The sequence below is a fragment of the Phymastichus coffea genome, unplaced genomic scaffold, assembly GCF_024137745.1.
Source record: "Phymastichus coffea isolate CEN01 unplaced genomic scaffold, Cenicafe_Pcof_1.1 PCOF00147, whole genome shotgun sequence".
In the NCBI taxonomy this organism is placed as follows: Eukaryota; Metazoa; Arthropoda; class Insecta; order Hymenoptera; family Eulophidae; genus Phymastichus; species Phymastichus coffea.
Genome location: NW_026706958.1, coordinates 150,539 through 164,816, shown reverse-complemented (window position 1 = coordinate 164,816; position 14,278 = coordinate 150,539). Strand labels below are relative to the sequence as shown.

General features: G+C 35.4%; 2 protein-coding genes across 2 annotated transcripts; one reads left to right on the top strand and one right to left on the bottom strand.

The window, feature by feature from the left end:
* Window positions 1-511: 511 nt before the first annotated feature.
* LOC131672302 (odorant receptor 49b-like) lies at window positions 512-2,122 on the bottom strand. The gene is made up of 6 exons (XM_058949434.1): window positions 1,884-2,122; window positions 1,357-1,602; window positions 1,063-1,252; window positions 904-999; window positions 667-816; window positions 512-600 (listed from the first exon to the last, which is right to left on the bottom strand). The coding sequence occupies exons 1-6, from the start codon at window positions 2,120-2,122 to the stop codon at window positions 547-549; spliced, it is 975 nt and encodes a 324-aa protein (XP_058805417.1). The 3' UTR covers window positions 512-546.
* Window positions 2,123-7,491: 5,369 nt separating this feature from the next.
* On the top strand, window positions 7,492-9,257 carry LOC131672298 (uncharacterized). The gene is made up of 3 exons (XM_058949430.1): window positions 7,492-7,998; window positions 8,687-8,934; window positions 8,994-9,257. Exons 1-2 carry the CDS (start codon window positions 7,791-7,793, stop codon window positions 8,914-8,916), a joined length of 438 nt encoding a protein of 145 aa, XP_058805413.1. The 5' UTR covers window positions 7,492-7,790; the 3' UTR covers window positions 8,917-8,934; window positions 8,994-9,257.
* Window positions 9,258-14,278: the final 5,021 nt, after the last annotated feature.

Below are 14,278 nucleotides of genomic sequence, written 5' to 3'. Positions count from 1 at the left end.
ATGCCAATTGTTAAAATACTATCAGAATAACTGCGCTGGACATTACAATATCAACATTATGATTTTCAGATAAAGGAGAGTAAGCAATCCTACGACCATAGGACGCTTGGATATGAATTTCGTGATTTTAGCAGGAAAAATTCAAACGTCTCTTAGCAAACAACTTTTCCACAACATTCACTAATGAATGTTGAGAAATTATACATTCTTTGTTAAAAATTTAATCTTAAGGTAACATAAAATATAATATTATAATATAATAGAAAAGAGGATGTAATTAAATTCTTCAAATTAAATAGGGCAATTGATATGTGTTGTATGTGTACATTCATAAAAGCGCGTATTCTTATGATCCGAAGTTTTTATTTTTCAGTTTGTTTTCATCTAATAAATGTGTCCTATATTACAGTAGCAAGATATTTATGAACTTAGTCGACCTGCGATTAGTTACAACAATCGAAAACTTATTAGTTGTTGCTGCTGCTTTTAATACAAGTGCCTTGATAAAACAGTGAAACTGTCACGGACGCGATTGTACAACATCGTCTACAAGTCAAAATTACGTAGTACAGTAAAGAAGGAAAATGCATTTTTTATCATCTGCAACATTGTAAAACAAAGTTTTTGGTAATTATGTCAATAAGCACGTCTGAATATAGTACGTACATTGCCAAAACACTCTAGAGACAATGGAATAAAGCCACCAGCCAAAAACTGCACAGGTCGTTGAGCTCTTAATATTATAGTAAACAAATTCTTACTAAGAATCGTGCTATGCGTAGTTCCGACGTATGCAGAGTAAGCAGCAAATGCCACCTACTCGCTCTATTTGCAACCACAATAAAAAACTATGCAGCAAAATTATATGGATTTAACTGTATTATATTTAATGTGGATACTCACTTCATCGTGCAAATGATCGGGTGCCCATTGAACCATAAACAATTGACATAGATATGTGCCCAGTAATGCAAAGTATTTATATTTGTCGCGGTCTGGCTAAAAATCCAATAACAGTTTTAGTTGAGCAACATGAATTATGTATAGGCTGTTTGTACTTACACTGACGAGTTTTATTAGAATGAGAGATATATTATATCCAGTACTCAGAATTTGTGTTAGAAGCATCGCGCCAGCGAATTCACCTAATTTGGCGCAAAACCTGTATGTATCATTAGTCTGTTCATTTATTATTGTAAATGGAGCAAAAAAAAATTCATAATATTTGTAAATGCCTCGATGAAGAATATAACTGTGAAATATTTTTCATTAAAAAATTTCATTAAAAAATTATATCCTATAGTTTTTTTTTTTAATAAGTAAAATATCGAATTGGCAGAACTTAAACTCACGTACGTTAGTAGTCTTTGATGAAAATAAATACAAAGTATTTGATCCGATTCCTTTAAATTTGGATTTTCAATAAAATTATTTATGCGATCTTTCAGATGTCTAAAATATTCGGAGCTGATCATCATCAAGAGAGGCAGAGCAGTGTCGCAAACTGCAGTGTAAATTATTCCGTTTTGAACTACAACCATTTGAATCACAAAGATCACCCAATAGCCTGGCCAACTATTTTCCATGTTATCCGTGAACCAGCTACATAAGTTTTATTTCATAATTGATTATTATGATAAATAGATTTTTTGGTTTAATGTGAGAAGATATAACGTGATAAATGATTTTTTCAGATTCTATTGAAGCCGATCTTGTGAATAATGAATCGATAAAACATGTGAGTGAAATGGAAGTATCAAGTAGAATAGATATTGCCACTTATTTTTTCCAGATACCAAATTATTCAAATTGCTTGAAAACACTTAATTGATTGTGAGGTGATATAATTTAAAAATAGGTGCTCAATAGAAAGAAAACTATACTTGTAAGGCAATTTTCTGCGCTCAGTGCCATTGGGTTCGAGTGGAGGAAGCCGCGTCAACAATGCTTCCATAGGATACATGATATTTACGAAAATGCAGCTGAGAAAGAACATTTTGTAGACTCGTCTGATTTTTTGCTCATATAACTTGACGATTGACTGGCCTTGACCAGTGCAGAAACTCCATAGGGATCGAGACTCGTTGAATAACGATTCGAAGATCTTCCGTTTATAGATCATGGTATTGAAACGAAAATTTAAACCAACCACTAGTATCATTTCGCTTATGTCTTGCAATCGTACTGATTTCTATAATCCAAAGAACCATTCATATTTATATTAATTTAAATTTTTAACATAAGATGTTGTGGAATATTATCAAAAATTTCGAAATTTTTCTATTTCACTAAACTTTTATAGTAGTCATGACTCGATAAAGAACCTATATTCTACATTATTACAATTCTTTCAGTCTGATGTAATGATAAAATAATTAATTATTAAGATCGATAAAATAATTTAGTCCGACAATCTGAAAAAGGAAAGAAATTTCTCAAGATCTAATTGCCGAAGTGCAGCAATATACAGTGAACATGGAACAAAGAATCATGCTGGAGGTACATAAGTAACAAGTAAGTAGCCGAGTGCCAATGAAAGTAAAGTCTCGTCCCTCAAACGGCAACACTGCTACGAATCTTAATACACGCACATACAATTGGCACATCTGATTAAAAGTTCTTTGCGAATCTTTTTCATCGTCGATCTTCGCGACTTGCGTAGTCACTGAAAAAGATTTTGTTAAATCGAAATAATTCTCTCAAAGATTAGTATAATATTCAAACGATGTCAGCGCATTACTCACTAGTGTTTATGCGAAGCTACCTCTAACGAAGCCAGTAGCATTCTGATCGCAAAACACAAAAGACCAGTCGATCGCTTGCATTATACACGAAAAACTTCGTGAATGACATCTAATTCGTCTAATTTCACCGTACAGCCCCTCATTACTGGGACCTGCGCACTGGCTGCATCGCTGGTTAGAACATTTTTTTCGCGACAGTCTGCACTCAGCTCTCTCCTCGATATAACGATGTTATTATATTAAAGTTCATGTTGATGCTCCTTAGGTATATTGCCAGATTGAAGCCCAAGCTACATGAAAATTTTTCCTGTAAGTACTCTTCATGTTGTGAATAGAACAGTGAATACAGTACATATTCAAATTAAATACGTATTATGAGAATTTTATCTCGTTTCTGGGCTATTTGCAATATTAATATTACATTCAGAAATTTCGTCGAGATACAGATTCCTAACATTTTCTTTTATAAAGAATTGAATGGTATAAAAATTTTGAAAAATTCAAACTCATGTACGTTAACAATCTCTAGTAAAAGTAAATGCAATGTCTCTGATTTGATTCTTTGAGATATATTTTGAGCAAACGCAGATAGAGGATTTCTTAAATACCTAAAGTATGCAGAACGGATCACCAGGAACAGTATCGAAGCATCACAAGTGATTCTAGAAATTATAATTACCGGAAAGTATCACATTATCAACATAGACGACGTGTTTCAATTAAATATTATATTTATAATTAATAATTTATTGTGATTGTAATTGAAGTTTATAATAACTTATAATTATATTTATAATTTTAAACTTCGAACGTTTGTTATAAAAATATGAAATAAATTGAAAAAATGATACTTGTATAGCAGAAGACTAAGCTCAGTGCTGTTAATTTCGACTGGTGATAGTCACGTGAACAGTGCTTTCGCTGGATACATCACGACTATTAAAATGACGGTGATTACAAAACGGGGAAATATGCAAACGTGTTTGAGATTTGGGTTATGTGCGCTATACCCAGCGTGATCGAAAACGTGCGCACGCGGAGTATTATAATTTAGGGTCCATTTACGACCACCTGAAAAGACGGCGACGAGAAGCATCGAGTTGGCCATCCGAGACTTTGAAGACTTGCCAACACGAACTAGTTATTCAGGCTCGTTCGCGTCTCCGACCTGACCCATTGACGTGGACGGGCGCTGGTTGTGCATCGTCGCCCTGAAGCCACCCTCTTACAGCTCCAAGGAATTAGTTCTTGGAGGCTGCAGACCTCGCAGAAAGCTTGCTTCCTTGTTATGCGTCTCTGTAAGACCCATAAACAAGACGAAGGTTCTCATTTGCTAAAAATACGAGGGAAAAGTAGTATAACGCCAGATCTTCGTATGAACAATCAATCTGGTCCTTTCTTGCCGCTTATTACAGTTTGTTGCCGGCGATATACTTACCTTACATTGTAAACTGGTTTTTTCCCAATCTCTAACCAGCTTTTTTTTATGTCAGTTATAGAACTACATAACATAGCATTTACACAGCATAAAAATAAAAGGAAGTAGCATAAACATTGTATGAAAACATCCTTTTTTTCTTGTTTTTCTGCTACTCTTCATCCCTTACAATTCGACACTCGTTAAAGTAGTCGATACATTAAGTTTATAAAAAAGCGACTAAAGAAAAAATTCTATAAATCTTGTTCTTAGCACTCATGGAACACCAACGTAAGTGCCTAACCGCTTGTACAGCAGCATGCAATAACAATAATCCAGACTGACCACCCGAGGCGTTAGATATATGTATTCTAATTCAAGTGAGTTCTTCGACTAGTATAAACAAAAATATTTTTCAGCCTTACACATACATACACATACTTTTTATCAAAACTTGTATAGACGTATATATTTTTTTCATTTGTAATACTAATCACTTTGCGATAAAAAAGGAATAAAAAGAAACAATTGTTTTTCAGAATGAAATATGTATTCCATACCAGATACCATGAAATAAATACAGTAATAAAGCAATAAAAGATCAATGCAAACCAATGGACTGTAGATAAACATATCATATAACAAATGAGAAATCGAATATAGATGAAGCTGAAGTCGTGGCTTTCAAACGGAATAATTTTAATGGACCTATAATTACGTGCATATAAACTTCTACATTTAGTCAAATATCAATTGTGAATCCTGCTTTCCGACCATTGCTGTTATCATGTCCATTAAAGAATGAATACCAACAATGAAAAATATAGAGAAAACTACAAGAGCGCATCTCTCAATGTATTGGTGAAGTGAGCCCGACTACAGCCAGCAATGTTCTGATCAAAGAGAGAATTAACTACATGATTACTTATAAAAATAACTAGAATTATTTTTTACAAGTACGTATCAAAGGCAATTCCAGCTAGCAAATTGGTTGGTGTAAGGTTCATTTGTCAAACTTGCGTTCTGACCACTTTATCCGGCTGAACGTATTTTTTCTTTATAGTCGTGTTATATCTGCTATAGGTAGAAAATTACACGTCTATATCAATTTATCGATCACCATACTCTTATGTATCATTGTAAAAATTATCACACAGAGTAATTATTTACGGAAATTAATAACATTTCGGATACTAAAATTTTTTAATTAAAAATTACTTATAATATGTTTTTTTTTCTAACCAATGAAATTTTTATAACTAGTCCACGTGCTATATATTCCTAAATCCCACAAAATAATACATAGTATTCTTAGTTCATGGTTGAAATGTTATATTTAAATTCAACGATAATCAAATCTGTGATTAGAACTTTATACTTGTGTCTCTTTTTCAAAATCTCTTAATTCCATCAAAATACTATTATGTTTTTTTCTGATCATCGCTTCCATTAGTTTAAATATCCATAAAAAGATTCGATAAGCAAACATGATTTAAAATTTGAAATCCGTTATTTAAAAATTTAAATTTAAATAAATTTAATTTAAAAAAATTTTAATTTTACATTATAGTTCGAATTCATAACTAAATAAAAAGTCAAACTACGCCTAAGAAAACAAAAACATAGGATTTAAAAAAATCTGATAACTATTTTAGATAAGAATATAAAAATCTTGGAAAATAACTTAAAACAGGCTGGATCAATATTGAATGAAAGATGCTAAAGCTTACATACTTTTATCTAGAGAAAAATCGAAACAAGCGATGCTCTATAGACATCTCTAGTTACTTCGTGGGGCAGCCACCTGCAAAGTGTATATAGCTTGACTTCTAATTTGAAGGTATGGTAAATTTGACAAAATATTGATTTTGACGCAAAATAGTAATTTAAAGTTGGTGTTAACGTTCATACAAAAATTCAACGTCACAAATCTTTCGACTCATGTTTGCATATGATATTTGTCTTTTTTATCGTGCACTGTGTAACTAAAATTGCGACTTTAATGTTAACTTCATTACAATTACTTTGATTCCACGCTGTAACTATAATTAACGTTAATTAATTTATAACAATATGGTCGATTTTTTTTAAGTTTATAGCTGCTAATTCTGATTACTTTAAAAGTACTTTAGAACCTGTAGTATCATGATGCCTATTATGAGCCTATGAGTATTATGAGTTTACGAACTCAAAGTAGGCGAGATGGGCTTTCAAATGAGTATACGCACTATTTGAGGTAAAAAAAGTCCCTGATCAATGATTCGAAAGTTCAGAGGGTGTTTAAAGACTGCAAACTTTAATCTTCGTAAAGATCCAAACTAGCAAAGGTCTTTGGACATCTTTAGCTATTTCATATGAAATGTTTTCAAAACTTTGCAGGTTTCGAATGCTACCCCTCGAAGGTACAACTTCTATAACAATTATAGTATATCCAGCGGTAATTCGAAAGAAATGAAGTCTGACATAGTCTTTGATCATCCGAACAGACATTGAGACGCGCAATGCTCTGCGAACTTCTATTGCTGGACGTTATATGTAATCATCTTCAAAACTTAGTAGACGATACGTGGCCTACGGGAAGCTATTTCTCCGAATAAAAAAAATAAACGTTGATCTGCAATTATCGTCGAACACGGTCAAAACTCAACATAGTCTTGGTCATACGACCAGGCTCCATAAACTTCTCCTATAGCAATCATCTTCAAAACTTGCCAGACTATACGTGTACGGACGACTATTTCTCTTAGATAAAAAACAACGTTTGTCGATAATTACAATGTATCTATCGCGTACTGAGGTGGCTTTCGGTCGTCCGAGCAGACATTGAGGCACGCGATGCTTTATGAACTTCTCTTTTACATGCAATCATCTTCAGAACTTGGTAGACGTTACGTAGCCTATCGAAGACTCTCTAGACAAAAAAAGACGTTTATCGACAATTACAGTCTGTCCATGACGTGTGTGTGTCCGCTCGTTCGAGAAAAAAACGAGACACGCGATGCTCTAAGAACTTCAGAATACTCTAGTCGATACGCGGCTGACAGAAGCTCACTACACGAACAAGTAAAAGAACTTTCACTGCGCGTACTTTGTATCATACGATAATTTGCTGTATACTTCGTAACAAACTAGACGTCGCGCGAGGCTCCCTATCCACGCCATTTCTTATAGTCCTCGAGCTTTTGACATGAGAATTCGATCTTATTTTGGGGCAACGACGAGACGTACGTAACTTTACGAGCAGCATAGGATATACACCCTGCTGTCGCGCGAGCTAAGTCTAGTATAGTACATTAGTGGACAGTCGTAGTTGCGGATCGGAAGAGCGATCATAGTATTCGCGTCTCATTACTTTAGAAAGTTAACTTTCCATTTTTTTTAATATTTCAATATTTCAAGTAAGAAAAGTAGAACTGACGTATTCTTTTTTGCTTTTGGAAAAAAAACAATCGACTTCACATAACTAAAATAAATCAGTTTCGGTAGTAACCTCTAAATTTTATCCGGCAAATTGAACCAGTAAAATTAAAAAAATTAAAAACTCGGAAAAAAAAACTTTAACACCACTACTTCGAAGTATTAAGTGATCAAGTAGTACGTATTATACTAGTCTAAAGAAGACGAAACTCATGAACAAAAAAGAAAAGGACGTGTCAGCGTGCCAGCCGTGTTGTCCGCCAGTCGAACCTCGTTTACCGTACGATGAGATCAGTCACGAGGTAGGCAAAAACGTGCTTACCGTGAGAGTAGCCAAGAACGTTGGTCGTATACAAAACGTCTATCCACCTGATGGACCCGTGTCGTCCAGTTTGGCGGCCGACTGCGAGGACACAGAAGGTAACTTTTCATATATATAAACCAAGGTACAATTGAAATTGGTACGTTTCTCCATCATTACAATTCATTAAATATAATTTATTGCACATATAACAGTATATATAGTGCATAATACAAAGGTTATCGTAGTAGTATTTGAAGCACGCTAGATAGTAAAATAACTTGCCTTCACGCGTTTACACGCTATTGGATTTCTACGCTAATCGAAGAGCGATACGTGTTTTATTCTAAGAGAGAAACACTGATCTTAGTCGCTTGTTAATTTTTTCGCGTCTTTCGTATTCGATTGCTGACTAGACTTATCAATAACATTCATGTCAACAACACGTATGTATCAGGTGCTTCTAAGTATTCGGCAGTTATAATATTCAATGACGATAATAGTTTTTTAACGCACTGATATTTGATAGATAGTAATGAAATTATTAACGTAATGATGACAGCGCACTGAAGTCTTTGCAGATGATAACAAAAAATAACGAATACTTGTTTCTTTGAAATGTTTCGTTTTAGAAAATGAAAAAAGGAAACACAAAAAAAAAATCGTGCTTTTCTAAACGAAACCGTACTCATTAAGTGTTACTTATTCAAAGCGCAAAAGATAGCTTCTTGGCAAAGCTGCGCGCTCGTCCGCCGGCTTAAATTAATCATCGCAGCTAAAAGCTTACCTGGCAATTTGGGCGTGCAGGCAACAAGTGCTGTTCCGGCTGCACCAAGGTGAACGTTATACCAAACAAAGCGCCACCGGCAAAGCTACCCAACGAAGAAATGTTCCTTATGCGTGCATCCAGGCGAATACTAAACGCCGAGAAGATGAAGAATAGTCTTGAGATTGAATTTCGCACCCCGAGGAATTACGAGCCTCTCGTTTGTGAGCAAGCTACTCAACCGATTGCTAAAGACGAACCTGCCAAATAGAAGAAGCGTGGTAAATAGGTGAGTAGAACTCGCGGGTACGAATCGAAAAAGCCTCATCGATTTTTTATGAATTTTAGACGAAGCGAGATTACCACTGTACTTGAACGAACTGGAATCCCATGCGATTAACGGAGAGGAAAATGCAAGCGGTTATAAATTTATCAATTCAAGTCAGCTTTAATCTGCAGAATACTCTTGAATTTATGATAATTGAAGTCAGCACTAATTGCCACACAGGTTTGACAAAAGAAAAACAAAAAAGTGAATTGCAAAATGTTTTCAAAAACGGATTCGCAGTCAAATCTCATCAATTTTGTTATTTCTATGCTCTTCAACTTCTTGTACATAATGGCAATAAAAATGACGGATAAAAAACATCAGAGTATATTTTAGAGAGTGGATAGAAAGAAATCAGCGATGTATAATGCACGCGTGGATCTGAAACTTGGCGTGGGTTCAAATTTCTTTGGGTAAAATTTACGTCATTCTAGAATAAAGTTTTAAAAGTCGAGTTGTGAAAATCGCCAATTCAACTTATTCATCCGAATACTTTATTTATTGAAATTTGCCAAGCTACCTAACAAATTTTTCTATTTTCATTCTGGCGAACAAGTCGTTTCTTGAAAAATAAAATTCTTTAATTCTTTCCCGGAAACCAATTACAAAGGGTAATTAAATTATTGAATTCTTCAATATACTTCATAGACCATTCAATAGATAAGCAATGATTTTGCCGAAGTTTGAAACATTCCGTATAAAAAAAGTTGTGCGTCTGAATACGTTGAAAAATAAAATCAAAGCAAGTATTATTTCACTGGTTACAACGGACTCAGAGTAGCAAACGTTTGTACGAAGTTTCGTAACAGGTTGAAAATCAAAAAACACGAAAACCCAAACAACTACGTGACCGGCAGCGCAAGTATGATGAAAAAAAGGCAAATAAATAGCAATCCAGTGTTGGTACTGCAACCTTAGTTTGCGAAATTCGTTATCGCTGGCGTATTGGTGGTAGCAAAACAATAAAAATAAAGGCCGAAAGAAAGCAGGCGCGTCAGGCCATATTTATGAGAGCAGTTTTAGCATATTCAAAGCGTAAATTACACTTTTAGCCAGAGCGAGCCAATGAAGTACTGCGATCGTGTCTGCTTTTGCACAAGAGGCCACACACGGTTATTCAAATTTGGCAAAATCGTGAAGCAAGCGTTATTTAATGTTTTTCGTCCCAGAGTATCTATTGCTCGCAATTTCCGTTGCACGAGAACACGCGATGAATACCGTCGGCATATGACGTGCATTTCAATGCATATGAAATCCTAAACTATTTCATCAAAGGAGTCCCTGCAGCAGCAATGCATGAATATTTCAATGAATTCCATAGTCGAACATAAAGCACGATGTACATCATAAAATAAATACCACCTCACTTCTAGGGATTATCTCTATCGACATACTCAGGCGCGCACATAACAATGCACAAACTTTGCTGCTGCCGCCGCTACTCTGCCGCTGCTCTGCCGCTACTTCTCTGCGAAAGCTTAAGCTCATTGCTGTTGCTGTTTGAGTTTATTTATCGCTCGTATTATCAAAGCTCGGCTCCGTTAACGGCTGGCTTTACGCAAAGTAGAGACCAGGTGTTTTCCCGGTAAGACACTGTTTATGTTTTCCTTTGTCCACTTCGTTACACTACTAGTACAACGCGGTATCACGTAGCTTACCCATGGCTACGTTATCGAATCGATACTGAATCTCGTTTAACTCACTTTTCTTTGTTGCTCCATGATTATACTCCCATGAACGCGGTTGAAAAACTATACAAAACAAAGCTACTCGATCTCTGCCACTTATCCAATTCCCGATTTACGCACGCACCTGCAAGTGCGCACCAAGACCTGTCCAACAACTTGCCATTCAAACCAAAATTGGCTAAGTTGCGACCCTGCAAAAGCCAGTCTTAACCCGCACGGCAATATTTAACCGGTGACACGTATTGCAGTCGAAATGTACTTTGCACGGCCGTACACGACTTTCGGAAAAGTTTTCCTATGCCAACTTGTATCGTTGTAATTTTTAAGTTGCACTCGATAAACTTTTTCTTGTTGCGACTATAATACGGTACAAAGCACTGTTTGATTTCAGTAATTTCGGTATTACTTTTATTTTTTTTTACCTTTAGGTGCCTTGAGTGTCTTTCATAACTTTGGGTATCTGTGGGTGGTGCTCATTAAAACTGGTTATACCTCTATGATGAGGAACAATGAACCTGCTTCTAGACAAACAAACCGCTATAGCACAACATTTTCTGCATAGAATGCTCATTTTGGAGCAAAACTCTATCAATCTCTACGCGATGCTGAAAGCTGCATTTTGTACATATTTGACATAGAAGCTAAAGGGCTGAACGGAACCGAAGGATTTACATTCTATATAGGACCATGGCTTTATAATATTATGTTTTAATACCTCAATACGTCGCTGTCACTAATCTTGTCTGCTTTCTGGATTATTAAGCTTTCAGCGATAGAGGAAACCGTAGTATGTAAGATTTGTAAGAAATGAAAATTTTTCTAACATAAAAATTTAGCGCTGAAAAGGTCTGAAATTACGCTACCGTTAAATATTTCATAACTTATATAACATGTTAGATCAAATTTCTCTAATAGTAACAACTTCCAAGTAGCTATTACAAATTTCATTATCTTCATTTACATGAAATTTCAAAGTTGTATTTTACATTAAAACGTTCACGACATACTTATTTTCAAAATTCTATATAACATCCATACTATTTGATTCGTTACTTTCAATTTTTTCTACAAAATTATATGTCGTTTCAGAAAATTTAATTTTCTGAGAACTTTATTAAAACCAAGAAAGTTTTTCGTCCCTATTCTAACGTTATTCTAAACATTAAAATTAAATAAAAATAAAGAGAATTGAATTTATTATTATAAAATAAGTTGACCGTAGTAGTTGATTGTGAATAACGCCTGAAATACATTTACTTCAATCACAAGTACTTTGTATTTGTAGCATACGCTGAAAATGATTGAAACTGCCAAATAATCATAAACAGTATTATCGCAAATTGACATTTACTGTAATTACCAAATTCGCTCTACTTCCGAAATATTTGATTGAGCAACATAATTCCAGGAATAAACAGTTGTAGTCAATTACTTAAGCCTGGTAAATTTTACTGTCGTACTCTGTGCTATTGCTCTTATCATTTATAATTAGCATTATGAGATGAAGCATTGTATCGTCAGTCAACGTATATTACAAAATTTCATTAATCAAACGGTTTTCACAATTCATTACCTTTTTATGGTTCTAATTTTTATGAATGTTGAATGTTTACATTTACAATCTGTAGAATTATGTTTGCAACACCAATTATTGCAATATAATCTATTGGCTTTATATTATAAAATAAATTCAATTAAAACTCGCGAAAGTGCGAGAAAGAAAAATGTAGAAAATGAATATTCTTGGTTCACGAAAGTAAAATCACTTAGCGTATATGCACGTTCAAATGTAAAAAAAAAGGAAATGGGAGAGGAAAGGAAGAGGCTTCTCTCTCGCTATGCTACATTCACGGATAAATCAGCGCCGCGAAAGCTTTTTGACTACTTTGCACTCGCACCCGAGTCCATGCACGAAGCCGTTATAAATTCGGTGGGGAAGCACGCGACTGCACGAGTTTAGACAAATGTCGCCTGTTTTTCATTCCACCGTTTTCCCCGTTACTTCCGCCTTGCTTGGGCCGGAATGTGTAACGCATCTTCTTTTTTATTTTCCTTTTTTTTCGTTATCTTGACGTTCATTGATTTTCAGAATAGCAAAAGAACATACGTGTATTGAGTAAAACAGCGTAATACCAACAAACAATTGCCCATTTTATAAAGCTTAACAAATACTTATTCATTGAGTTTTCCTGCATGCCTATTGCACGAAGTTTTGCCGTTACTTGGTTTGATTTAACTGTTCTGTGTGTGTACGGTGAGACTTATTACGCAATAAATCACAGGCTTTTACTTTCCCATATTTTCAGCTAAAAATGTGAATCTCTATGAGGAACGTGTTTTCAATAGAATCTAAAGAATAATAAACGCTAAAACTAATATACACGTAAATTTGAGATCGTCAGTCACGTGTGCGTCATGTCATAATCTAGCGAAAGGACTTGCAAGGCACTTTGATCCTGCCAGTTCAATCACATCTTTGCCCCAAATTGATCCAAGCTGGCGAAGCTGAGGCACACGCACGACTTGCAGCTAAAAGCTATATAGCAGCTCGCCTATCATATATACGAGCTGCCTACAGCTATGGAATTTCTGTATTGAATTCCTCAATTTTCCTGCCGCAAGGGGAAAGGGAGCCAACAGTGATTAGAACGCACGTACACCGGCTTTGACGATACACAATTAATACGTTAATTAGCTGAGCATACTTTGAATTGAATATTTAATGAAAACAGCATATACGACCTTTGTAAAGCACGCACACTTCCAAGTTCGAATAGTGAAATCAATTAGTTGGGATTTGCTGGTTTGATCGCTATTCAAATTATTGACTTGCCGTATTGCTCGTAACTAGCTATTGCTTCATAGGTTGCATAATATACCTTTCGTTTTGCTCACTGATTTCGAGTCTTGTCATATTTCTGTCGATAATATTAGAGCTTTATTCTGCTATTCTCCCTCCCCCTCTCCTCAATGCCAGTGTAGATTACAATATATTCATCGATCAATCAAATAGGCATGATCTGCTATGTGCCAGCACAAACGAATCTATCGAAAGTAGCCATGCAAATTTCGACTACAGGATTAACGTGTTTGCACATCGTTAACGTACTGTGAGAAATACAACAAGTCCACGAGTTTCGATCTTCGAAGGAGTGATTGTCAAGCCAATACGTAAACAGACATAAACGAGCATCCGTAATTCCCATAGTACCTACGTTTCTACCACGTTCAAGGAAGAAAAAGGCGAGGCCGGAGTCACGGAGATTGAGTGAAAATTCATTAAGCGTACTTTTATTCGCTCGCAGCGGCGACATTTAAATTCGTGATATATCTTCCTCTCCGGTCTTCTTCTCTTTAACGTCTCTTTTTCTCCTCTTTTACGAGATGGCGCATACACGCTATACGGCGTAGGGGTTGCTGTCTTTTTCTGACATCGATATTCATATGACGCTCACTCTCACGTGCGTACAGCAGGCAACGACGGACAAAGAAAAACAAGGTTTTTATTACGTGTCATTCTCGCGTTGTAAGTGGACGCTTCGCTGCATTTAGATGGCATTTTTCACTTTTGCATTTGTTACACGTCGACTGGGTGCAAAGCCTCTTTTCGTGCGGAT